This window comes from Pristiophorus japonicus, chromosome 26 (genome assembly GCF_044704955.1).
Source record: "Pristiophorus japonicus isolate sPriJap1 chromosome 26, sPriJap1.hap1, whole genome shotgun sequence".
Lineage (NCBI taxonomy): Eukaryota > Metazoa > Chordata > Chondrichthyes > Pristiophoridae > Pristiophorus > Pristiophorus japonicus.
The window spans coordinates 15,283,843-15,311,515 of record NC_092002.1 but is presented as its reverse complement, the minus strand read 5'-3'; the positions used below and the strand labels follow the sequence as shown (position 1 = coordinate 15,311,515).

General features: G+C 46.6%; 1 protein-coding gene across 5 annotated transcripts in view; it reads left to right on the top strand.

Moving 5' to 3' along the window:
* Positions 1–27,673, top strand: part of LOC139239218 (ryanodine receptor 1-like) — a 506,468-nt gene that overhangs the window by 422,512 nt on the left and 56,283 nt on the right. For 3 of the 5 annotated variants that reach the window (XM_070867895.1, XM_070867894.1, XM_070867898.1), the window contains 4 exons: positions 7,822–7,895; positions 8,313–8,330; positions 10,049–10,069; positions 20,863–20,943. In XM_070867895.1, coding sequence (XP_070723996.1) covers positions 7,822–7,895; positions 8,313–8,330; positions 10,049–10,069; positions 20,863–20,943 — 194 coding nt within the window. The remainder of the gene's footprint in view (positions 1–7,821; positions 7,896–8,312; positions 8,331–10,048; positions 10,070–20,862; positions 20,944–27,673) is intronic. The other 2 variants (XM_070867899.1, XM_070867896.1) reach the window with 1 other exon arrangement.

Sequence of the window (27,673 nt, the reverse complement as noted above, 5' to 3'; positions counted from 1 at the left end):
GAGGAGAAGGAAGTCAGAGCATCTGTAAACATTAAGAAAGCATAACACGTCAAGGTCTATGTGAGGATGAAATGATTAAGATCAGTACATAACTGCACTTGAGTTTAGTACTAATGTATAATTTTCATTCAATGTTTATGGAGCAGAAGATAAAGAAAAATGAGTACTTCACACAAGTGCGGTGTATGTTGTCGGGCAGGGCAGATATTCAAAGTCCCGTATATTCCCAGCCAGAATTTTACATGTGAACTATAGGAAATAATTTTATCAGCTTCTCCATAATTAGATTTTGATTCTCCTCCGCACTCTCTTCCCACTCATTCTATAACTGTTGTGTAGTGCGCACCTTGCAGGGTGAGGCTTGAATTACGTCTGATCAGTGCTATCATTGCTAACCAACGAGTGCCTGGGGATGTCACTTAATGCATTGTAAAAAATAGTAAGCTCCCCAGGACCATCATCCATCATCGTGATGAGCACAGACTAAAACAATAATGAGCGTTCATTTCTTTTCTCTTGGAAATTCTGTTCGACAGTTGTGACATTTTCAGCAGCAGCCTCCACAATGTGAACCTCATTATGTAACTGTAAGATACAAGGAGGTCATACAGCATCTGTGGAGTGAGAAGCGGTTAACATTTCAGGTCGTTGACCTTTCATCAGAACCGGAAAACGTTGGAGATGTAACAGGATTTAAGCAAGTACAGTGACAGGGAAAGGGGAGGAAAGAACAAAAGGGAAGATCTATGATAGAGCCCTCAACCGTGTCTATTCCATTTCCCGCACTTCTGCTCTCATCCCTACAACTCCCTCCCAGAACCATGATAGCGTTCCCCTTGTCCTCACCTTCCACCTCAACAGCCTCCAAGTTCAACGGATAATCCTCCGCCATTTCCGCCTCCTCTAGCATGATCCCACCACCAAACACATCTTCCCCTCTTTCCGCATTCCGAAGGGACCGCTCCCTCCGTGACACCCCAGGCCACTCCTCAATCTCCCCCAGCATCCCATCCTCTTCCCTCGACACCTTCCTGTGCAAGAGCAGGAGGTGCAACACTTGCCCTTTTACCTCCTCACATCTCACCATCCAGGGCCCCAAACACTCCTTCCAGGTGTACTTCTTGCAATTTAGTATACTAATTCACTGCTCACGATGCAGTCTCCTCTACATTGGGGAGACCAAATGCAAATTGGGTGACTGCTTTGCGAAGCACCTCCATTCAGTCTGCAGGCATGACCCCGAGCTTCCGGTCGCCTGTCACTTTAATTCTCGTCCCACTCTGATCTCTCTGTCCTCGGCCTACTACACTGTCCCAATGAAGCTCAACAGAAGCTCGAAGAACAACATCTCGACTTTAATTTAGGAATGTTACAGCCTTCCAGACTCGGCACTGAGTTGAACAATTTCAGACCATAACTTATGCCCCATTTTTTCAGATGGCAGCTGTTGATGATTTGCCATTCCCATTTACACCCTATCTAGACACATCTTTTGTTTCTTTACTTGTCCCATTACCATCACCTTTTTCCTTGTGCCATCATCCCTTTTGTCATTTACTCTCTCCTGCCTTTCACCCTATCACAGACCTTCCCTTTTGTTCATTCCTACCCTCCCCGTTTCCCTGCCCCTGCACTTGCTTGACACCAGTTACATCTCCATATTTTTCCAGTTCTGACAAAGGGTCACAACAATCTGTTTCTCTCTCCACAGATGCTGCCTGACCTGCTGAGTATTTCCAGTATTTTTTGTTTTTATTTCAGATTTTAAGCATCCGTATTATTTTGCGTTTATAAGATACAAGAATTGGTTTCACTGGCACTTATTTAAACTATCTCCATTCATATTCTGGAGACTGATTTTGAGGATTGATTTGAATTACATCAACAAAATCAAGCAGCAAAACTCTGGGGGAAATTGATCTGAAATGCATGTTGTACTCTGGTAGATCTAAACTTTTCCCTAAAATCTTTGATAAGCGTACACTAATGTTTCGAGTCAGTCAAAAGAATGGCCCTGAATAAAAGCGATATATCCAGTCTTTTACAGTCCAGTCAGTTGCCTTGAAATGATTGCATTAGAAAATAAAAATTTATGTGCCGTTCGATGTAATGCATGTCTTATTTTACAGAATCATAGATGTTTATAGAACAGAAAGCCATTCACTCATCATGTCTTTGCTTGCTCTTTGCTAGACCAATCAAAGACTAATTTCACTATTCTGCTCTCTCCCAATAGCCTTGTACCTTTCTCTGCTTCAAATACTAATTCCATAGGATATACGGCACAGAAACAGGCCATTCGGCCCAACCAGTCCATGCTGGTGTTTATGCTCCACTCGAGCCTCCTCCCGTCTGCCCTCCTCTAACTCTTACCATTATAAGTATAACCCTCTATTCCCTTCTTCCTCGTATGCTTGTTGTAGAGTTCTCAACTCTAGAACATATTCACACAAGGCATATACTACAGACAAGGTCACTCATGACCTGCACCTTTATTCCCCGGACCAAGGAGTGCTGAGCCTGCGTGGAACCTCCCTTTAAGTACCTGGCTGACCAGGTAAGGAGTGTCTCCCACAAGTTCACCCCCTGTGGTCAAGGTGTGTATTTCACAGTTGTTTACAGTGTACAGTGTTGTTACATATTGGTTACAGTTATGTGAAGGTTACAAACATGACATCACCTCCCCCTCATGTCTTTGGGTCAAAGATTGAGTCTTTCAGGCGGTTGACGCTCTCTCGTGGAGCGCCGCAGTTGTGGCTCTGGTGGTTGAGCTGTGACATGCGTCTCTGTCGCCTGAGTTGGTTCCGGCCTGTCCTGGCTGGCCGCAGGGACTGTGCATGCTGTTGACTGTCCTTGTTGCTCGTTCACTGGCAGTGGTGTCCCATGGTCTATTTCAGGTTCCTCAGTGTCCATGCTGAACCTTTTCCTTACCTGGTCCAGATGTTTGCGGCATATCTGCCCATTGTTTAGTCTGACCACTATGAACCTATTCACCTCTTTACCAATTACGGTGCCCTCAAGCCACTTGGGTCCTAGTGCATGGTTAAGCACAAATACCGGGTCATCCATTTCTGTACACCTCCCCCTTGAGTTTCGATCATGGCACTCGGTTTGGGACTACCGCTTGCCCTCAGCAATGTCTGCCAGGCTTGGGTGAATGAGGGACAGCCGAGTTTTGAGCGTGCGTTTCATGAGGAGTTCCGCTGGCGGAACTCCCGTGAGCGAGTGCGGGCGGGACCTATAGGCCAGCAGGAGGCACGATAGGCAGTACTGAAGAGAGGATCCCTGGATACGGAGCATGCCTTGTTTTATGACTTGGACCGCACGTTCTGCCTGGCCATTGGAAGCCGGCTTGAATGGCGCCGTCCGGACGTGTTTAATGCCATTACCTGACATAAACTCCTGGAATTCATGGCTGGTGAAATACGGGCCATTGTCGCTGACCAGAATGTCCGGCAAGCCGTGGGTCGCGAAAACCGTGCGCAGACTCTCCACGGTGATGGATGTCGTGCACGAGTTTAATCTGATGCACTCGATCCATTTTGAGTATACATCGACTACAATCAAAAACATTTTTCCCATGAACGGTCCTGCATAGTCCACGTGGATGCATGACCATGGCCTGGTGGGCCAGGGCCACGGGCTGAGCGGGGCCTCCCTGGGGGCATTGCCCAGCTGGGCACACATCGTGCACCTGCGAACCCAGTGTTTCAGGTCTGAGTCAATCCCCGGCCGCCATACATGTGACCGGGCAATGGCCTTCATTAGCACAATGCCAGGGTTCTCGCTGTGGAGTTCCCTGATGAATGCTTCCCTTCCTTTCTGGGGCATGACTTCCTGGCTGCCCCATAGTAGGCAGTCGGCTTGGATGGAGAGCTCATCCATCCGTCTCTGAAATGGTCTGACCTCCTCGGGGCACGCCCAGTGTCCGGGCGCCCAATCCCCAGTCAGGACACATTTCTTTATTGTGGATAGGAGGGCGTCCCTGTTGGTCCAGAGTTTGATCTGGCGGGCTGTGATGGGGGAGCCTGCGGTGTCAAAAACCTCAATGGCCATGACCATCTCAGTGCTTTGCTCCGCTGCCGCCTCGGTGGTGGCCAGTGGAAGCCTGATGAGCACGTCAGCGCAATTTCCGGTGCCTGGCCGGTGCCGTCTGGTGTAGTCATACGCAGCCAGCGTGAGAGCCCATCGCTGTATGTGAGCTGATGCATTGGAATTGACAGCCTTGCTGTCCGACAACAGGGATGTTAATGGCTTGTGATCCGTTTTTAACACCAACGGTCTGCCGAAAAGATACTGGTGCATCTTTTTCACACCGTAAACGCAAGCGAGTGCTTCCTTTTCGACCATGCCGTACCCACGCTCTGCCTGGGAGAGCGACCTGGAGGCATAAGCCACCGGTTGTAGTCGGCCGTCGTCATTTCCCTGCTGCAACACACACCCAACCCCGTATGATGATACATCGCATGTTAAAACTAGTTTTTTACAACGGTCATACACAGTCAACAGTTTGTTGGAACAAAGCAGGTTCCGTGCCCTGTTGAAAGCCCGTTCCTGACATTCCCCCCAGAACCAGTCACAACCCTTACGCAGGAGCACATGTAACGGCTCCAACAATGTGCTTAAGTTAGGCAAGAAGTTCCCGAAATAGTTCAAAAGTCCCAGGAACAATCGCAATGCCGATGTGTTGCCAGGCCGGGGCGCTCGACAGATCGCCTCCATTTTGGATTCAGTAGGCCGGATCCCGTCTGCAGCAACCCTCCTGCCCAAAAACTCAACCTCTGGGGCCAAAAACACACACTTCGCCTTTTTCAGCCACAGGCCTACCCGGTCCAGTCGGCGTAGCACCTCCTCCAGGTTGTGGAGGTGTTCCTCAGTGTCTCGACCCGTTATTAGGATGTCGTCTTGGAATACGATTGTGTCGGAAATGGATTTAAGCAAGCTTTCCATGTTCCTCTGGAAGATTGCGGCCGCTGAACGAATGCTAAACGGACACCTCTTGTAGATGAATAATCCCTTGTGCGTCGTGATGGTGGTCAGAAGCTTGGATTCTTCAGCCAGTTCCTGAGTCATGTAGGCCGAAGTGAGGTCCAACTTAGTGAACAGCTTGCCACCTACAAACATGGCAAAAAGGTCCTCCGCTCTCGGGAGCAGGTATTGGTCCTGCAGCGACACTCGGTTGATGGTGGCTTTGTAGTTGCCGCAGATCCTGACCGAGCCATCCGCTTTAAGGACAGGAACGATGGGACTTGCCCAGTCACTGAATTCAACGGGCAAAATTATGTCCTCTCTGAGCAGCCTGTCCAATTCACTCTCAATTTTCTCACGCATCACATACGGCACCGCTCTGGCTTTGTGGTGCACTGGTCTGGCGTCCGGAGTGATGTGTATCACTACTTTGGTGCCCTTGAACGTTCCGACGCCGGGTTGAAACAGTGATCAGAATTTTTGTAGGACCTGCGAGCATGAACTTCGCTCCACAGACGAAATGGCGTGCACATCTCCTCATTTCCAGTTCATCTCGGCTAGCCAGCTCCTTCCCAAAAGCGTGGGACCATTTCCCGGAACACTCCAGAGTGGCAGGCGGTTCTGTGATCTATTGTGTGTTACCACCAGGTTTGCACTGACTAGCACTGGGATGGTTTCTTTGGTGTATGTGCGTAGCTCGGGTCAATGCGTTCCAGTTTGGACCTGCTAGCTCTGTGTGGCCATAGTCTCTCAAATTGTTGGATGCTCATGAGGGACTGGCTGGCTCCCGTATCCAGCTCCATGCGCACCGGATGCCATTCAATAAAACTTTCATCATCATGGGTGGCATTTTGGTGTATGAGCTGCGGACGTCAGCCACATGAACCCTCTGAACCTCAGCATCCATGACTTTGCCCCAGGCATCATCCTGCATCGCAGACCCCTCGTCTGATTCCTCTGTTTCATAGATTAGCCTCGCTGCAGCCTTTCAGCGCATTCTAGCCAAATGTCCTCTGGCATTACAATTCCTGCAGGTGAACTGCTGGAACTTGCAGCTTTTAGCGGTATGTCTACCCCCGCATCTCCAGCATTGGCTGAGATTGTTGTTCACAAAGGGGCTGTTACCAGGCATTCCTCTCTGATTGTCCCCATGGTTGTTTCTAAGCACTCTGTTGGTGAGTGTCAATGGTCCCATCACGGGACGCATTGTTCCTCTTGATGGCGTGAACTGCCGATCCTCCTGCCATTGTCTCTGTTGCTGTCCCACCCTAGAGTCTGTGGCTGCCTGGGCGGTGTCGAATTGCCCTTGCCTGCCTGCGGGGTTCTGTATCACTTTTATAACATTAACTCCCTGGTTCATCGCAACGTTAAAACCAGGGCTGCTTGCGTAAACTATCTTGGTCTCCTTTTCCCCCGCCAAGAAGTTCTGAGCTATCAAAGCTGCCCTTTCCAAAGTCAAGTCCTTGTTCTCAATAAGCTTCCTGAAAATACCGCATGACTAATGCCCTCAATTAAAAAATTCCTTAACATCTCCCCCCTGCAGGCGTCTGTGAACTTACAAAAGCTGGCCAAGCGCCTCAGGTCTGCAACGAAGTCCGAGATGTTTTGCCCTTCCCGACGCCGTTGTGTGTAGAACCGGTGCTGGGCCATGTGTATGCTGCTCGCCGGTTTCAGATGTTCGCTGATCAGCTGGCTGAGCTCTTCGAAGGACTTGTCAGCCGGCTTGTGAGGTGCAAGCAGGTCTTTCATCAGCGCGTACGTTTTTGTCCCGCAGCTTGTCAGTAGATTCGCCCTCCGCTTGTCAGCCGCTTCCACTCCAGCCAGGCCTTTGTGACAAAGATCTGCTGGAGTCGCTCCACAAAATCGTCCCAGTCCTCACCCACACAGTAACGTTCCTCTGTGCAACCGGTGGCCATCCTTGTGGTTCAGTGATTCCCATTTCTCGTCACTAGATGTAGAGTTCTCAACTCTAGAACATATTCACATGAGGCATATACTGCAGACAAGGTCACTCATGACCTGCATCTTTATTCCCCGGACCAAGGAGTCTGAGCCTGCGTGGAGCCTCCCTTTAAGTACCTGGCTGACCAGGTAAGCAGTGTCTCCCACAAGTTCACCCCCTGTGGTCAAGGTGTGTATTTCACAGTTGTATACAGTGTACAGTGTTGTTACATATTGGTTAAAGTTATGTGAAGGTTACAAACATGACACTTGTCGAGCCTCCCCTTAAATGCATCGATACTATTCACTTCAATCGCTCCCTGTGGCAGCGAGTTCCACATGCTCACCTCTCTCTGGGTAAAGAAGTTCCTTCTGACTTCCCTGCTGGATTTCTTGGTGACTATCTTATATTGATGGCCTCTAGTTATGCTCTTCCCCACAAGTGGAAACACGCTCTCTGTATCCACTCTATCAAAACATTTCATAATTTTAAAGACCTCTATTAGGTCACCCCTCAGTCTTTTTTCAAGTGAAAAGAGACCCAGCCTGTTCATCCTTTCTTGATATGTATACCCTCGTATTTCTGGTATCATCCTTGTAAATTTTCTCTGCACCCTCTCCAATGTCTCTATATCCTTTCTATAATATGGCGACCAGAACTGTACACAATACTCTTAAGTGTGGTCTAACCAAGGATTGTTCTAATCTGTGACTGTTCTTATATCTCCTGCTTCCACTGCAGTATAAAGAAAAACTGTATCGCCAGAGAGCAGAGCAGGGTCAGGAGCAGAAACTTGATATCATGAAATCTTCAAAGTTTTTTGCCATCCTCTTAGATTTTTCTCGGTTGATATTCGGGGTAAACAAGACGTTGCTAACTTGAAATCCTGTGCCTTACCAATCTGTTAACAGTGTGCTGGATCTAAATGCCTTTGAAAGACAGAACAAGGCTGAAGGCCTAGGAATGGTCACGGAAGATGGAACTAGTAAGTAGCTCTGTATTACGACTCAAGTAATAAGTGGGTTCAAAACAAAAATAAAATAAGAAATAATAAACTTGTATCCTTGAAACTATCATTGAATTAGGGGGAAATAAATAAACATTCTCCTTGAAATTTCATAAAAACATTGGTGTAGTGGAGGATCTGTTCTCGTCACGGAACGGTACCCGACATCCTGATATATTTTACTTTAATTTTTTTCACTTGCTTTATTGAGTTTTGTTGTTTTATTTTCTAAGTTAGGACAAGGTCAATGAATTAAACAATATGTTCTAGGTTCTAATTGTTTCAGTTGATTTTGGTTCAATAATATTTACTGAATGATTGTGATTGGATTTCTGTTTCCTATTTTTTACTCATTTTTTGTCTTTTTTTTCTTTTTCACTTTTCTCTGATCCACAGTCATCAAACGTGAACGTGGTAAATAATTGTTTAGGCTTTTCCTTGTTTTTTTTCACGTGATCTCTGTGCAGGTCAAAACCAACAAAACAGCATCTGATCCCCCTCCCGCCCCACGATCCCTTGCTTGGTAAATGTGTGCAGTACAGACCTGACCAAGTACTAACTAGAAGTGGGATTTGAAAACCCTTCATCTCAATGTTAATTTGCTGCTTCTGAATCTGATGGAAAAGCAGCCCAGAATAAACAGAGCGTTAAAGACAAAACCTGTACAAGTCAATTTGTGCTCATGGCACAAAATTCCTGTGACAATCAATTTTTTGTTCGTACAAATGTTTTTTCTAAGCTCCTAAACAGATAACACACCTATTTCTCAAAGTGGCATTATTTGAATCACTGAGAGCTGGATATTTTTCTCCCCCTCTTTTTTAAGTTTTCCCTCCTTCTGTCAGCATGACAAATCAATCTCCAGCTGAGAGGGTAGTTGGGCATCCTTGCTCTCGGACCTCTATTAGTTGTACTATATAACTAGCCATATGGTTAAACAACAATGGTCTGGGTTGACTCATTTTGCTAACCTTCCCACGGGGGAATATACATTTCCCCCATGGAATATTCAGGTGAGGAGCCTGCCATTTGGGGAACAGTGCAATTGACACCCACATCTTTTACTCCAGGGCAGAGTACACTTCTTTACTGATGTCACAATAGGAAAACTTAACTAATTCGTCATACTTAAAAATCCCAAGTGAGACATATTGGGGGTCATTTTAAGCCCCCCAGAACGGGCGATGGGGTTAAAATTTCAAGAATGAGAGGTGGGTTGGAGGGGGTGGGCGGCTAACCTACTCTGGCTGGATGCGATGTCCAAAAATTTAAATCGTGTTCCGCTATTAAATTCGGCCGGACCTCTGGAAAAACTGTATTTCCGGGCTTCTGATCTCTACATCTCAATGAAACCAGTTGTAGTGCTCCGGCTAGCTGAGAACAGGTTGGGAATGAAATTTGGGGACTTTCTGGTCTGTAAGGCTCACTCTGGACATGAGTCTTCAGACCTCACTAATGCATGACACATGTCTGTGCACCACAATGGATCGGGTAGTTCTAATAGAAAGGGCAGTTTAGCTTTCCTATTCACAATAGCATTCCGATTGTTTTCAATGAGATTTTAAAATAAAACTTTTGTTTTATATGGAAAGATAACTGAAAGGACATTTCTAGAACACATTTCTCAAAATTAATGAAGGACTCTCAAGTGCCGAATCCCTGAATAGCAAAGCAGGATTATGTGGCAGAAAAAAAAAATTAAGCCAATTAATACAGAATTTCAAAACTAATACTGAATTTAGAATAAACAACTATAAAGAGGGATATTGATTTTGATCTTTTTAAATCTCCATCTCATCGTTTTGATCAGATAGTTGCTTTTTTGGTTCATGAAGATCTGCGATGCATGTTCAATGATACTTTGAATGAATGTCTGTCTGACTTTGCTTGGTACATTTTATAATCTTGAACATTCTCAAGATCCAGTGCATTTTCCAGCTGAGAGTTTCTCGTGTGAGTTGAGTACCTAACACCTGCAGAATACTGATTGTGTATGTATGTGCTTTAAAATTAACAACTGGATTATTTTAAACGCATTTGTGAGAAGGCAGTGACATTTAAATGATTTGATGAGTACTAAAAGTACAATAGTTAATTGTGTTTAACCCCCTATTGGTTAATCTATTTTTCAGAAGGCAAACAAAACGGTTCTGGTATGTTGATGAGCATTGCCAGTAAAAGGATTGTTGCATTGTGTGTTTTTATTTTTGGAACTCTCACTCATCTACTTATACATTCTCCATAGAGTAGATCTTATCTCATATATCCATGATTAATACTGTCTGTAATTAATTCATCCCCATCCATGTTGAGTGGCTACCTACGTTTCCCCATTTAATATTGTTGAGAAACAGTGGGCGAAATTTTCACGTCAACAGAATGGTGCAACCCAATGTCGGCCAAGCCAAGTCTGCTTTGATTCCATCAGCTAGTGCAAATGTAGTGTTAGTGGCTGTCAGCGCATCACTATGCTTTCTCGCAGCTATACAAAAAAAGGGGTCGCCTGATTCAGACATAAGTAACCCCCAGCATCGCCACAATTTAAAAACTAAGCAAACCGCAGATCGGACCTTAAATGTGAATATGCCGTCTAAAAGCTGCTTTTGTTTTGGAAGAAAGTAGATTTATATCACCAGCATAAAGGCAGAGAAAAAGGTCCTTGTGATAATGTTCTTGCTTTGTCTGCTCCATCTGATATCCTAACCATCACTGGAAGAGTCAAGAAAATGACACTAGTGCCATCTGTGTAGCTGTCTCATTTATATATATTTAAGTGGTAGTGTGCAATTGGAGAAAATAAAGCTGCTCATTCATTACATTCCACAATCAGCTACCTGGAATGACTGATCCATTTTGAGTGGAACAGCATTGTGGGGGTTATGGTACTAAACTAGTAGCCTAGAGGTTGTGAGTTCAGATCCCACAATGCCATGATGTGAAATCGAATTCTTTCATTATCAGGAAAGAGGTAAAACCCAGTTGGTTCACTAAAATATTGTCTGCATGCTAATGGGCAGGCATTTTGGTGTGCAGTACGGTACACAATTAATTTCTGCTTAGAGTTGTTGCTACGGGGTGAAATTCTACTTTGGTGCAGGCATCAAACGGGCAGAAGGATATCAGCTGCCCTTTGTACACCCAGCTTGATTTTCTATTCCATTGAGGTCAATGGAAAGGAAAATTGGATGAGGTGTGAAATGGGCAGCCAGTCTGCAACAGCACATTTCATGCCTCCACTGAAGTTGAAATTCACCGCCCCCACCCCGCCCCCCGCCCATAGTAGGGACAAGTAATTTATGTGCACTACAATAATCAAGTCGTCCACTGTACAAAATTAATGGATTAAAGAAGGGACTTGTTGAGATACTCAGTACTCCAAAACGCGGCTGCCCGTCCCGCTCACTCATGACCCCCTGTGCTCGCTGACCTACATTGGCTCCCGGTTAAGCAACACCTCAATTTCAAAATTCTCATCCTTGTTTACAAATCCCTCCATGGCCTCGTCCTTCCCTAACTCCGTCATCTCCTTCAGCCTCACAATCCTCCGAGATGTCTGCGCTCCTCGAATTCTGCCCTCTTCATCCCTGATTATAATCACTCAACCATCGTTGGCGGTGCCTTCAGCTGCCTGGGCCCCAAGCTCTAGAACTCCCTCCCCAAACCTCTCCACCTCTCTTACCTCTATTTCCAACTTTAAAACACTCCTTAAAACCTACCTCTTTGACCCAGCTTTTGGTCATCTGCCATAATTTCTTCTTATGTGGCTCGATGTCAGGTATTTGTCCTATAACACTCCTGTGAAGCACCTTGGGACGTTTTACTATGTTAAAGGCACTATATAAATACAAGTTGTTGTTGTACCAGTTCTCCATTTTCCAGCCAGTCAGCTGCTGGGAGACCAGGACTACCCTTTGCAACAATTATGAAACCTACGCGGCAGTTGCTACCAGAAAGAAACAATAGAGGCAATGAGGTGCATGCTTGTGACAATATGATAGACCATACCAACTGATTTCCTCAACATGCTTCAGCTTTCTGAACTGGTCCCGGAGCTTTAGAATACAGCCCTTATTTTCCGCAGTAGTTGTTGTATGCTGCATATTTTTGCTTTGCAAACAGGCATATCCATGAAGTAGGATTCCTTACAATCCACAAACAGCCAAGAGGCCAACAATGATGATCACAAGAACATAAGAATTAGGAGCAAAAGTTGACCATACGGCTCCTCGAGCCTGCTCCGCCATTCAGTAAGATCATGGCTGATTTTTGACCTCAGCTCCACTTTCCTGCCTGATCCCCATATCCCTTGAATCCATAAATCTATCGATCACAGCCTTGAATATACTCAACGATTCATCACTCATAGCCCTTTGGAGTAGAGGATTCCAAAGATTCACAACCCTCTGAGTGAAGAAATTCCTCTTCATCTCAGTGCTAAATCTTCCAAAAATTAATAAGCCAGCCAAAGCTTTTGCAATACATCAAGCAACTCCTGTATGTCAAGAATACACACGGTAAAGTTTCATATAATTGACAGGACTGGAAAATAACTCTAACCCTTGACAATTCCACACTCTTTCTCACTTCCTTGCCTTGTTCCTCACATACCAGCTCTTGCCATCTTAAAGTTTGATCTACCGGACACCGAAATGCCACACCAAGCCCAGCTGCTCTTCTTCAGTTTAGTGCCATGGGATTTTTTTTAAATCCACCTGAGAGAGCAGACAGGGCCTGAGTTTGATGTCTCATCCAAAAGACAGCACCTCCGACAGTGCAGCACTCCCTCACTGAAGTGTCAGCCTGGATTTACGTGGATTGGGACTTGAACCCACAACCTTCTGACTCAGAGGCGAGAGTGCTACCCACTGAGCCGCGGCAAACCTGTTGGGATTGTGTTAATTTCCACCCTAGAAAATACTTGTGATGTCAAGAAGTCAACATGTATGTGAGGAGAGGGGGGTGGGGGAGGAGCATGTAGGTGTTGAATGGATCCCACAGAAGTCAGTGCTTGTCCCCGTGTTTCTAATCTACTTCCGTGGCTTGGCTATCAAAATGATGCGTAAGCTCATTAAATTTGCTGATGACATTGAGAAAGAAATAGTCGTAAAGATAGAGAAAATAATAGAGATAAAATAATTTATTGGTTGTTATTGAGCCTACAAGAGGCACAGACAATTTAAAACAAATGTAAGATGTTGAGCTTGGTTTAAACTTTATGGGTCATTTCAGCGTACAGTGAATAGTATTGAATCATCAGAAGGAGTGTTAAGGAACGAGGGGATAATAGACATTACCTTCCTTGTCGCTTTAACTTTCAATTGGTACAACAGTCCTAAAGGTCAGGATATATATCCAGTGCACGACCTCTGATATTATGTTAAGTCTTTATAACACTGATCAGATCACATTTAGTTCTGTATTCAGTTCTTGTCACCCCCCACCCTCCCCACAACATAAACATTTACAAGCACTGGGGAAGGTACTGAGACTAACAGCCCTAGTTCCCAGTGTAAAGTACATCCACTAAGAGAAAGGAATGAAGATGCTCAAACTTTACAGTCTAAAAAAGACAATTAAAGGACAGGGATCCTCAATGAAATATGCCAAAATTTAAATGGTATAGACAAGGTAAACCCAGAATAGAAAGTAGAATCAGAGGACATAATTTAAATCAGTGTAATTAAGTTTTTAACAAATATATGAAACAGCTCAAAAGATAATGCATGTTTGGAATAATCTAAAGGCAGGACAGTAGATTTCTTAAAACATTCAGAACGCAGTTGGATGCAATAATGGAAGAGCCTGGGTACAGGAGGAATTGACCAAATGGCCTTTTCTTGTCCTTGATTTTCCTTAGGTACCTATAACAGCAGAGTTACTGCGCAGCCAGAAGGGTGAGCTCCATATTTTAGTCCGTGAATCACCATAGGTCAGGAAGTCAATGGGGGTGAAATTCATTATTGCTCTGTTTAGGGGCGGTAACAGTTGGGTGGTACGAGACTTAGCCCAAGCCGTTGAAGTCTCGCCCCTCTCAAATAATTCGGGTTACCGCCCCCAGAAGGAAGTGGAGCGCTAAATCAAGTGCTCTACTTCCTTCTTGGAACACTAATGGGGTGGACATCTCAGCAGTGCTGCACACTGGGCCATGCAGCGCTGCCACGTCCTAGGGGCAATTCCCTCAAGGGCCCACGCTGCAGTCTGCGAAGGAATGGGGATGCCCTGTGATCAAACTGGCACTCAAGCAGAATGCCGGGCTGAGCGATCGCGGCCAGGACCCCGCAAAGAAAGTGGAGCAGCAGCGGGAAAACCAAGGTTAGTTTTATTTTGTCATTTGCATCGGCCACTTGGCCTTTAATTTTCGCTCCGGTAGCGGCCAGCTACCCGATCCGCGCCTCCTGCAGCTGTCGCTGCTTTCGCCCGGCGTTGCTGCAGAAGTCGAAAGTGAATTTCGGGGCCGGGGCGATGTGCGTGGCGATGACGTCAGGATCTCCGGGCACAGGATATCGGGGCGCTAAGCCGTAGTGCCGTCGCTAAACTCCCGCCCAATATGGTGGGAATCGTTGGCAGCATCGCATCCGGTCAGTAAGACATTTGTGCCAACGGGAGGCGCAAATGCACCAAATTTCTAGCCCAATGAGTGGCTTTCATCCACTCCCTAACTTCCAGCCTGAGGTGATCTTGAAAATTTACCTTTTAAGAAAGTTACCGTTTCTTTTCATCCAGTACCCCAGAGATCAGGAAAGGACTACATGTTCCACATTGATGCCGAGAATACTTCCACTACTATAATGATAGAACAGTGCCTTACTACAACAACAATTTGTATTTATATAGTACCTTTAACATAGTAAAACGTCCCAATGCATTTCACAAATATAAAACAAAATTTGTCACTGAGCCACATAAGAAGATATTAGGGCAGATGAGGTCAAAGAAGTAGATTTTAAGGAGCGTCCTAAAAGAGGAAAGAGGTAGGGAAGTGGAGAGGTTTAGGGAGGAAATTCCAGAGCTGAGGCAGCTAAAAGCATGGCCATCAATGGTGGACTGACTTAAAATCAGGGATGCTCAAGAGACCAGAATTAGAGGAGCGCAGATATCTTGGGGGGGGGGGGGGGGGGGGAAAGGTTACAGAGATAGAAAGGAGCGAGGCCATGGAGAGATTTGAAAACAAGGATGAGAATTTTAAAATCGAGGTGTTGCTTAACTGGGAGTCAATATTACAACAACTACTTGTATTCATATAGTGCCTTTAACGTAGTGAAACGTCTCAAATCACTTCACAGGAGTATTATGCGATAAAAATTTGACACAGAGCCGCATAAGTAGAAATTAGCGCCGGTGACCAAAAGCTTGGTCAAAGGTATGTTTTAAGGAGCGTCTTGAAGGAGTAAAGAGAGGTTTAGGCAGGGAGTTCCAGAGTTTGGGGCCGAGGCAACAGAAAGCACGGCCACCAATGATTGAGGAATTACAATCGGGAATGCTCAGGAGGGCAGAATTAGAGGAGCGCAGGCATCTCGGGGGTGGGGGGGGGGCGTGGGGGAGATTACAGAGATAGGGAAGGGGCGAGGCCATGGAGGGATTTGAAAACAAGGATGAGAATTTTGAAATCGAGACATTGCTTAACAGGAAGCCAATGTAGGTCAGCGAGCACAGGGTTGATGTGTGAGCGGGACTTGGTGCGAGTTAGGACACGGGCAGCTGAGTTTTGGATCAGCCAGGAGTGAGTTGAAATAGTCAGGTCTAAGGGTAACAAAGGCATGGATGAAGGTTTCAGCAGCGGATGAGCTAAGGCAGGGGCGGGGACAGGCAATGTTATGGAAGTGGAAATAGGCGGTTTTAGTTTTGCAGCGGATATGTGGTCAAAAGCTCATTTCCAGGTCAAATATGACACCAAGGTTGCAAACGGTCTGGTTTAACCTCAGACAAGAGGGAGGGGAGAGGGATGGAGTCGGGGGCTAAAGAACAGAGTTTGTGGCGACGTCAGCTTAGAAAAACTGTCCAACTGTTTGCCACAGATTTTGCTTTTAGTGGGAAGTATATTCAGCTTATGCTCCTCTTCCTGCAAAAGAAAAGTTTGGCAGTGTCAGGACAGTCGTGGTGGTCACTGCTGGCCGGGATTGCTTGAGCTGGGACCTTTTAACAAATAACAAAATGAATGGTGAAAGTATGTGTACATTGGAAGTTGACTTTAATTCCACCAAGGGGAAATGTAGAATCTTTGTAACTATTTGTCTCATATAATTGGGACTTTAGGCTCCTTTTTTCCTGGACCTGATGCATTAGTTGACTGAATCCATTGACCTCTCCTAATGAATTCACAGGAGTGAATGCCCCAATATTACTAGAGGACACTTTGCTAAGACCGTGGCAATGATGAGCCAACGTTATTTGATGATGTATATCTGAAGCGAGGCCACATAAGCATTCATATGCAGTTTGGAACTGGACATATTGGTCTGCCCACATCCTATTGACACACTGCTTTAGTAGAGGTCCCCTATGGTATTTGAAGTATAGAATTAAGGTAGATTCAACTTTCAGTGTAGTAGTAATCATTTCTTAAATTAAAGAATCCTATATATCCCTCCCCTCTCACCTTTAGGACATGTCTGTAAGCTTTCCATTACAGGCTCCTCATATATAAATATTTATTGTATGCTTCATCTTGTGCACTGTGCAGTTTTATTTAGAATAAAATAATTATAAAAATATTTTTGATGTATAATTAATTAGACGGGTAGTTCATTCTGTCGTGAGGGAAGTGGGACTTGAGTGGTCTAACCTGTGAACCTTGAACTGAATGCCTCCTGTTGTCAGAGTGTAGTGTAACAAAATTTGCAGATGACACAAAGATTAGTGGGAAAGCAGGTTATGTAGAGGACACAGAGAGGTTGCAAAGAGGTTTAGATAGGTTAAGCGAATGAGCTAAGGTTTGGCAGATGGAATACAATGTCGGAAAATGTGAGGTCATTCACCTTGGGGGGGAAAAAATAACAGTAAAAGGAAATATTATTTGAATGGGGAGAAATTACAACATGTTGCGGTGCAGAGGGACCTGGGGGTCCTTGTGCATGAATCCCAAAAAGTTAGTTTGCAGATGCAGCCGGTAATCAGGAAGGCGAATGGAATGTTGGCCTTCATTGCGAGAGGGATGGAGTACAAAAGCAGGGAGGTCCTGCTGCAACTGTACAGGGTATTGGTAAGGCCGCACCTGGAGTACTGCGTGCAGTTTTGGTCACCTTACTTAAGGAAGGATATTCTAGCTTTGGAGGGGGTACAGAGACGATTCACTAGGCTGATTCCGGAGATGAGGGGGTTACCTTATGATGATAGATTGAGTAGACTGGGTCATTACTCGTTGGAGTTCAGAAGGATGAGGGTGATCTGATAGAAACGTTTAAAATAATGAAAGGGATAGACAAAATAGAGGCAGAGAGGTTGTTTCCACTGGTCGGGGAGACTAGAACTAGGGGGCACAGCTTCAAAATACGGGGGAGCCAATTTAAAACCGAGTTGAGAAGGAATTTCTTCTCCCAGAGGGTTGTGAATCTGGAATTCTCTGCCCAAGGAAGCAGTTGAGGCTAGCTCATTGAATGTATTCAAATCACAGATAGATAAATTTTTTACCAATAAGGGAATTAAGGGTTATGGGGAGCAGGCGGGTAAGTGGAGCTGAGTCCACGGCCAGATCAGCCATGATCTTGTTGGGTGGCGGAGCAGGCTCGAGGGGCTAGATGGCCTACTCCTGTTCCTAATTCTTATGTTCTTATGTCAAAAAAGCGGAGAATGGTTGTGGGGCTTGCATTCCTATTTGGTGGGAAAGGGAAGGTTTGATGATTCTGGTCAGTCGGTCTAAATAGCCCTGCTATTCTACTTTCCCAGATGGGTTTGGCAACCTTCATTTGAAGAATCATATCCATTAAGCTATAGGTGAGCAGTCTATTATCTTTACAATATAATGCGCTCGTGTTACAATTGCACCAGGGATTATGGGCCCTAAATTCCACATGGCCTTGTTTTGGCGCAGTTGTCGAGAGGTACGTCCGATTTTTTTTTTTAGTGGCCCAATTGCGCTAAAAAAAAGTTCAACGTTTTGCCGGCATAACCTTTCATTTTGGAACGGCACAGATTGTCCTTAAGCTCTGTGGTGGAGCTTAAGGTCTGCACTGAAAGACTGAGGTTGCCAGGGTAACGAGGGACACACTGAAGGGCAGAGGTACAAATAAAGCATTTCCCCTTTGTAAAATAGATCACAAAGTGAGACTTGGGACAACAGACTGAAATCTCAATATATGAAACAATATGAAATTCCTTTATAGCATTTATAGAATTTTTTCACCTCTACAGTGCCGATGCCACTGCAATCCCGGGCCAAAAGGATCCCGCACCGGCCCGCTTCTATCCCGGGCCGAAAGCTCTGCTGAAACAATGGCATGTTCTCTCTGCCGATTTTCTCTTCTCTGCGCCGATTTCCTTAAGTGTAGGTAAGGTTTTTCAGAACAGTGTAGTGCCCCATTTTAGAAAAAAAATCGCAGTTGACCAAACTCGTTTAAATGGCTAGAAATGGCGCACCCGGCAGGTTCCGCCCCCAGTGCCATTAAAAAATCGGACATACCTACTTTAGAATAGTGCAGAAACTTTGGCGAAACTTGCAAATTTTAGTCTACTCCCAAAAAAAGCAGCGTAGGCCAAAAAAACGGTGCAAAATGGTGGCGAAAATTCAGTCCAAGGTTAGTTCCATTTCAGATGAAAATTTTGCCCAGATTTTCTTTTAACGTTTTCTTGTTGAAGTGATTTTCTTAACATTATCAGTGTTACTAATGTACAAAGAATAGAGCTAGTGTCAGTGACACAGCCCGTGTTCCATCTTCAGCAGAGTGCCACCTCTCCTTTGTGTCTGATCTCATCTTGTCACAGGAAACTGTTAGGGTTTAAAAAAAACATAGTACATTATAGCTAGGATAACACAGAGTCTGGTATGTTACAATACTTGAATCTACAATGCGCCTTTGATCTAATGAAACGTTGCCAAGTGTTTTTGCGAAGTGAGCAAATTGGAAGCCAAGCACAGGAATTGAGAGAAGAGTCAGTGGGAGCATTTGGAGCCACAAATCAAGGTTTTGAGATGCCCTTTAGAATGGGGAGAGATGTAGCCAGACATCGGTGTTTGGAAAGATTCCAGATAATAGTAAAAGACTCTGCCTCCAGTCGTGGAGCAGAGCAAAGATACAGAGAGGAGACTGCAAGCTGGACATGGAGCTGGTAGAAGTTGTAGAGGTAGCACAGAGTGAAGCCGGTGAGGGATTCCTGAAAGATTTTGATATCAATGCACTGAGCGTCAGGGAGCCATTAAGGTGATAACATAATAATAGGATGGCATCATCAACCATACATGATTTCATAAACCAAAGCAGTAAACAGAAGCCACAAAAGGGAACCTCGCACAGTTTCTAACGTCTAAACCATAAGAATATAATTGTCCTACACATTATAGACCTCTCGTATATAATATATATGCCCATTTCAGTCCTAATTTGTTTCTAAACAAATTACTAATTCACTGGTTGTTGTTGAGGTATGAATACAGTTAACATCTGAACAGTTGTGTCAGATAACAAGTGCACAGATTTGTGGTTGAGATTTTGACTTGCATATACCTCCCCCTATCCCCCCCCTCCCCCGCCCCACCATCCCACTGAAAGCCTCTCAAAACTTATATTTGTGAACCTTACCCCAGTATTTGCTTTTGATGAAAACAATTAAACTTACCTGCTGTGTGACTTTGGTTCTTTATCTAATAGCTGACCTACATATTAGACTGGTCACGATTCTAGTTAGACAGGGCAAGCAATGGTGGATTATAAACTACCGTGTGGTTAAAATGTGCACATTCTACTTTTCAACCATAGTAGACAGCCACCCTGCAGGTCAGTTCCACAAACTGTTGCGACGAGGACAAAAGCAGAAGGCAGGGACAGACTGGCAACACCTGTGTTAACTGACCACTGGAAAGTTATGTTTAGAGCTCATCAGTTCATAGTGCAAGTAGTGGGAAAGTTATATTGTAAGTTACATTGGTAAAGCTCATCAAAAGTAGATTTCATTTAAACTGCAATTATTTCCCCTCCATTTTCTTCCCTTCTGTTCTGAAGGCAATGATAAGTAGGTTGTACAGAGGCTCGCTACCCTCCACTGCTTTGCCCAAGTAGCCTAGGCTGAACAGTGAGTGGCACGATAGGTGATACACAACCAAGCCTGATGTTTCCCCCATCCAACATCTATGTATGCGTCCTTGCAGTGGGAATCAGTAAATAGCAGTCAACATCAGGAACCCTGGCTGATGTTCCACCCCACCCCTCACCCCCCCTCCCCCTCCACCTGTGCTGAGATCAACTAACTCAGCTCAAACCAGGAATCAAACTCTGGTGCCTAAAAATTGGGCTGCTTAGCACCCATTGTTCAGGTGCAACACAGCATCCCACGTTCTCAAATCAGCGGGCAGGAGGTGCACACTTCTGATTGGAGGTGCACTGCTCACCATATTGTGTAAGGACAAACAAGAGGTGCCCTTTACCCACGCCTGAAGCAGGTGTTAGGCCCCTGGCATATGCCAATAAAGGGCCTTTGCCTTCTTGAGGTCCCCGCTGGAAGATTGGTTTTCTCTGAGGCAGCCAGCGCCATCATTGCCTCAGGGAAACTAGACCTATGGAATGCCTGATACTAAGAAGGTAAGTTTGCTTCTGATTTTCTTAAGTGCTTGTAGGTAGGTTAGTTTCACCTCAACAATGTAGTCACCACATACATGTCTAAGGTTTGACACTGAAGCCATTATAATTCTCTGCACGATTTCATTACTAACAATATCCTATTGAAGAGATGCTAATTTCTTGTACTCCGTTCTCGAGTGTGTTTCTGCTGCAGGATAATGACTTGTCTTTCTGTGTAGGTGAGAAGGTGATGTCAGACGATGAATTTACTCAAGATCTTTTCAGGTTCCTGCAATTGCTCTGTGAAGGACACAATAATGGTATACAATATTCGTGCTTCCACATTATCATTCTTTCAACAAATAGTTTTATGTTCAGAAAACCAAGTATTTCTTCCTCGCATCTAAACCAATGTTTAATTCTTTCAAGGTTCAATTTCTTTGAATTGAGTTCTTTTTCTGTTAATTTGAAAATTATACATTCACATTTTTTAAGTTGATATATTTTAAATAGCTTATTCGTAACAACTTCTAACTTAGTGCTTTCCAAGATGTGACAAATTGGGCCATGGGGATTACACTTCTGAATCAAGTGTGCAACGTGGAATACAAAATAAGAACTGAATTGCTGATGCTCAGATAGTAGATGAATGATTTGAGTTGTAGGCTTCAGGAAAAGTCTGAAACATTTGGGGGAATTTTAACTTTGCGTAGGACATCAGAAGATGGCTGGGCTGTCAACTGGGGAGTCTCTGTGGGAGACCTTGCTGATGTTAACCACAATGGCCTCATTTACATCTCGCCAATTAGCTTTCCTCGTGAAATGGGTGCAAAGAGGCAGCTGGCAGACGAAGAAGGGGTGGCTTGCTGGGCGCCCATTTAAGTCACTGGGGGCGCATTTGGCAGGGTCAGGAAGGCGGGATAACCTGGGCCCGGACTTTCTTTGTAGGGCGCAGCCCAGCACAGCATTCCTGGCACCATGAAGACCAGTTTAAAACTTACCTTCTGGGCCTCCGGTTCTTCCGCAACAAGTTTTACTGAATGAGGTGCCCGCCCAGGCAACCTACTCACTACGCTATTAAAATTCCATTGGGGTCCTATGTACATCAAAGGGCCCCAATTATCATATATTATTGAGGCCCTTAACTTGAGTCAGGTGGGAATTGATGCCAAATAAAGTTCTTAACATTTTCTGCCCTTATTGTCATCATATTCTGCTCCTGCCAACACCAACCTTGAACTGTTTAACATTTAGTGCCATTAGAAAAGCATTCTAATGCTTTATTGTGCTGTGCCACTAGATAGCATGTTCTTATTTGCGGTTCCCCACTTGGTTGGCAGTGAGGCGTACCAATCGGAGACTGGCTGCTGACCCATAGGGAGAGAGGGAAAATCAAAGAGAGTGTTCTCTCCATCTGACTCGAGAAGCTCAGCTACCCATCCCTCTTGGTCCAAGAATGGTACATTTATTTGGGGGTGGAAATGCACTGAGACAACTTATTAAAATACTTCAGAAATGGAGCCGCAAACACTTAGAATAGTAGTTAAGAAAGATACGATAAGTAACGGAGCAACAGTGGGAATTTCTGGTATATTACACAGAAAATCAATAAGCACAGAAAATCTGAAGATTTGAGGCCTGCAAATTTTCTTACCAAAATGTATGTTTAAAAAAATTATCATTTGATTTCTATTTTATCAAAATGTGCTGGGAATCTATGCATCAGTCTCATTGGAAGAGGTAGGTTGGAACAGGACTGCAGATGTGTGTGAATTAAATAACATCCTTAAACAATGTTAACATTCTTGAACACTAATCAGTCAAGTAAAAAGTAAGGACTAAGCACAACTAAATTTGTGTAACTCACACCCAGCCTCACCCTTTGTTAATTATGTGATTTCCTTCACTCATGAAGTCAATACTTTATTCAATAACTTGCAAACCTGGATTGGACGGGTTGCAGAGAAAAGCAACAAAAGTTCCCAATTGTAAAGTTGGTGAGCAATAAGAGAAATGTATGCTCTGCAATCCAGAGAGAAGGTTTAGGTATTAAATGGTGTGGAAAGAATAAACCCAGAATATTGGGCCCAAGTTTCCACAAGAAAAAAAACGGGCGCCCCTTCGAGCTGGGCGCCCGTTTTTCGCGCCTAAAACGGCGCCTAAAAAAATCCTCGGTATTCTGCACCTACTTACAGGTCCTCTGGCCCTCGGCGCAGCCAGCACGAGCTGTGGGGGGGGCGGAGCCTCAGTGCCGGGACCTCTGCACATGCGCGCTATAGTGGGCACGCAAGTGTAGTAGCTCCAGGCGCCGAACTGTGTGGGAGGGGCCCGAAGCACGCAGCCCCTAGCCCTGGCCCAATGGCCTCACTGGGGCTCCTCCCACGGCCAGCTCCTGCTCCCCGCCCCCGACAAGACCCGACACCCGCTCCTCCCCCCCCCCCGACCCGACACCCCCCCCCCCCCGCCCCGACCCGACACCCGCTCCCCCTCCCCCCCCCCCGACTGACCCGACCCGACCCGCGCTACTGTTCCCCGACCCGACCCGCTCCCTCCCCCCCCCCCCGCTCTCTCCCTCCCTCTCTCTCTCTCTCCCCCCCCTCCCGCTCAGCGGCACGAACGGCTGCAGAATTCTCCCTGGCTGAAGCACTTTCACACAGGTAGGAAGATGGTTTATTTAATCTTTTCTTGGCTTATAAATGTTTATTCAGGTTGGATTTATTTGTATAATATTTGTAGAAGTATAAATAAGGATTTATTTTCGAATTTAATGAGTTCCCTTCCCCCCCCCTCCCCCCCACCTCGTTCTGGACGCTTAATTTGTAACCTGCGCCTGATTTTTTAATGTGTAGAACAGGTTTTTTCAGTTCTACAAAAATCTTCACTGGCTCCATTCTACTTTAGTTTGGAGTACGTTTTCACTGTGGAAACTTTCAAATCAGGCGTCAGTGGCCGGACACGCCCCCTTTTGAAGAAAAAATTCTGTTCTAAACTAGAACTGTTCTACCTGACTAGAACTGCAGAAAAAAAAATGTGGAGAATTGCGATTTCTAAAATAGTCCATTCTCCACCAGTTGCTCCTAAAAAATCAGGCGCAAATCATGTGGAAACTTGGGCCCATTACTTCATTGTATATAAAGTATTAAACGATACGGATGCGATAAACCCGGAGTATTACTTCAAGGTAAGTCAGGTCAGTATGACATAATTTAAAATTAGTGCAAAGTAAATTTAAAGGGCTGGATTTTCGGTCTTTTGCTGCCTCTCTTAGCGCTCCAGAGGAGCCGCAATGGCAGCGGAAAGCACATTCGGCGGCGGGTTTGCGAGGGCAAGGAGCGGCACCGCCCGGGAGAGGCGAGCCGGTGTGCAACGCCTCTGGTTGCGACACTGGCTTGGTATTTGATCGTGCCCACTCCGTAGCGCGCCCTAGTGGGAACACCAGTGAAAGCTGGCATTCCAAGCTGTACCGGCCGATGTGATTGAAGAAATGTCTACCTCAGGTTAATGTGATTGTTTCATTTTATTTTTGCGATTTATGTTGGGGTCGTGTCAGTAATGAATTGGGAATGTTTTTGGTGGGTTTTTTTCCCTATGGAAGCCTCTCTTCAGCCGCTCCCAGGTCGGCGGTTTAGCTCGGAATTTTCTGTGGCTCAGCCGGCCTAGCACCCTAAAAGAGATGTGGAAAGCCTCCCGTAGCACTGCGCTCCAAATCAGGGCCCAGTTGGTGAATTTTGAGACTGGAGACGCAAACCATTTCACGGAGCAAACTTTACCACTCCGTCTGGATTAACACCGCAACAGAGTCGCGACAAAATTTCCACCCCAAAATCTTTACATAAGAGCGATGAACATTTGAGATAAACATTTAGAATAATCTGCCAGGTAAGGCGGTGGAATCAAAGATATTAGCGGAATTCAATTTGCAGATACATAGGATTACATAGGACATACAGGGCAGAAACAGGCCATTCGGCCCAACCAATCCATGACGGCGTTTATACACCACTCGAGCCTCCTCCCGTCTTTCCTCATCTAACGCTATCAGCATAACCTTCTCCCTTATATGTTTGTCTTGCCTCCCCTGAACTGCATCTATATTATTTGCTTCAACTACTCCCTGTGGTAGCGAGTAACACATTCTCACCACTCACTGGGTAAAGAAGTTTCTTCTGAATACCCAGTTGGTACTAGGCTGAGTGAGTTGGAGTAATAAAGGAATGAGCTTAATGGGTAGAATGGCATTTTTCATCCTTGACATTTTCTTTTGTCCCTGGGCAGTATCCTCTGGTTATTCTATGTGTGTGGCACTTAAATGTGTCTTCACTTGAACATAGAAGTCAATTTTGACATCATTCCTTTTTTTGGTTGCCTAGACAGCATAGATATAAATTATTTTGAAACTCATACCCAAAGTGTGTTCCTAGCATTAAATTAATTTTGAATAAGTCTGGTCTAAGTGTTCCTGCTCATTAAATAAAAATTGGTTTCAACTCCTGGATTCATTAAATAAAAGTGAATTAGTGAAAAGTTAAGCTAGAAGTCGGCGAGAAGATGATGGAAAGCCATTTAGGACCGAGATGAGGAGAAACTTCTTCACCCAGAGAGTTGTTAACCTGTGGAGTTCCCTACCGCAGAGAGTTGTTGATGCCAGTTCATTGGATATATTCAAGAGGGAGTTAGATATGGCCCTTACGGCTAAAGGGATCAAGGGGTATGGAGAGAAAGCAGGAAAGGGGTACTGAGGTGAATGATCAGCCATGATCATATTGAATGGTGGTGCAGGCTCGAAGAGCCGAATGGCCGACTCCTGCACCTATTTTCTATGGGCCCAAGTTTTGGGCCATGCCTAAAACGGCGCAGCCCGGACCTGGACGCCCGGTTTTCGCGCCACAAAGTGCGCCTAAAAAAAACTCACCTATTCTCCGGCTCCCTGGAGCTGGGCACGGCGCAGCATGAGCTGTGGGGGGCGGAGCCAGGTCCCTGCACTGAAAACAGTGCCGGGACCTCTGCACATGCGCGCTACAGTGGGCGTGCATGTGCAGTATCTCTAGGCGCCCAAAACTGTGGGAGGGGCCCGAAGCACGCAGACCCTAGCCCTGGCTGAATGGCCTCACTGTGGCTGCGTGGATAAGGCTCACCTCCCACCCAACCCAACACGACTTGACTCCCGCTCCCCGGACCCGACCCCCGCTCTCCCCACCCCAACGACCCGACCTCCGCTCCCCCAACTCTCTTCCCCCGCCCCGCCCCGGCGACCCAACCCGACCTCCGTGCTTCCGGTCCCCCCGGCGACCTGACCTCCACTTCCACCCCCCCGCCCCCCGCGACCCGACCTCCGCGACTCTTTCCCCCCCCCCCCCGCGACTCTCTCTCTTCACCCCCCCCCCCCCAACGACACTCTCTCCCTCCCCCGACCTCCGCGACTCTCTCTCCACCCCCCCCCCCCAATATCCGCGACACCCCCCCCCTCTGGAACCGACGCCACCTACCTGTAAATCCAGCCCGAAGTCTTGGACCCAGCCGTTCATCCTCCTTCTCTCCCTCTCCTCTCCCCCCCCCCCCCTTCCCTCCCCCCCTCTCCTTCCCTCCCTCCCCCCTCTCCTTCCCTCCCTCCCCCCCTCTCCTTCCTTCCCTCCCCCCTACCCCCCTCTCCTTCCTTCCCTCCACCCCCCTCCTTCCCTCCCTCCCCCCCTCTCCTTCCTTCCCTCCCCCCCTCTCCTTCCTTCCCTCCACCCCCCTCCTTCCCTCCCTCCCCCCCTCTCCTTCCCTCCCTCCTCTTCCCTCCCTCCCGACCCCCTCTCCTTCCCTCCCTCCCCTCATCTCCTTCACTCCCTTCCCTCCTCTCCTTCTCCCCCTCTCCTTCCCTCCCTCCCCCCCTCTCCTTCCCACCCTCCCCCCCTCTCCTTCCCTCCCTCCCCCCCTCTCCTTCCCTCCCTCCCCCCCTCTCCTTCCCTCCCTTCCCTCCTCTCCTTCCCCCCCTCTCCTTCACTCCCTCCCCCCTCCTTCCCTCCCTCCCCGCCTCTCCTTCTCTCCCTCCTCTTCCCTCCCTCCCGACCCTCTCTCCTTCCCTCCCTCCCCCCTCTCCTTCCCTCCCATCCCTCCTCTCCTTCCCCCCCTCTCCTTCCCTCCCTCCCCCCTCCTTCCCTCCCTCCCCCCCTCTCCTTCCCTTCCTCCTCTTCCCTCCCTCCCGACCCCCTCTCCTTCCCTCCCTCCCCCCTCTCCTTCCCTCCATCCCCCCTTCTCCTTTCCTCCCCCCCTCTCCTTCCCTTCCTCCTCTCTCCTTCCCTCCCTCCCTCCCTCCTCCCCTGCCCTCCCTCCTCTCTCCTTCCCTCCCTCCCTCCTCTCTCCTTCCCTCCCTCCCTCCTCTCTCCTTCCCTCCCTCCCTCCTCTCTCCTTCCCTCCCTCCCTCCTCTCTCCTTCCCTCCCTCCCTCCTCTCTCCTTCCCTCCGTCCCCTCTTCTTCCCTCCCTCCTCTCTCCTTCCCTCTCTCCCTTCCTCCTTTCTCCTTCCTTCCCTCTCTCTCTCTCCTCTCTCCTTCCCTCCCACCCTTCCTCCTCTCTCCTTCTTTCCCTCCCCTCTCCTTCCCTCCCTCCCTCCCTCCTCTCCCTTCCTCCCTCCTTTCTCCTTCCCTCCTTCCCTCCCTCCTTCGTTCCCTCCTTCCCTCCTTCCCCCCACTCTTTCCCCACCCCCCTTCTCCCCACCCCCCTTCTCCCCCTCCCCTCGCTGTCAGAAACACAGAGAGCGAGACACACACACAGACAGACAGAGAGATAGAGACACTGACAGAGATACACTGGGGGGGCCCGTCCCAGCAAGCTGTTGGAGGACTCCCGGTGCTGCAGTCGGTAAGTAGAAAATGTTTTATTTATTGATTTTTTAATTTTTTTAATTTTTTATTAATTTTTTTTTGATTGATTCATTGGTTGATTTATTGATGTATTTATCATTTATTATTGATGATGGCTCTTTATTTGTAAAACTGAAGTGTTTAATGTTTGTAAACTTCCCTTTAAACCCCCCCCCCGCGCCCCATTCCCTACGCCTGATTTTCTAA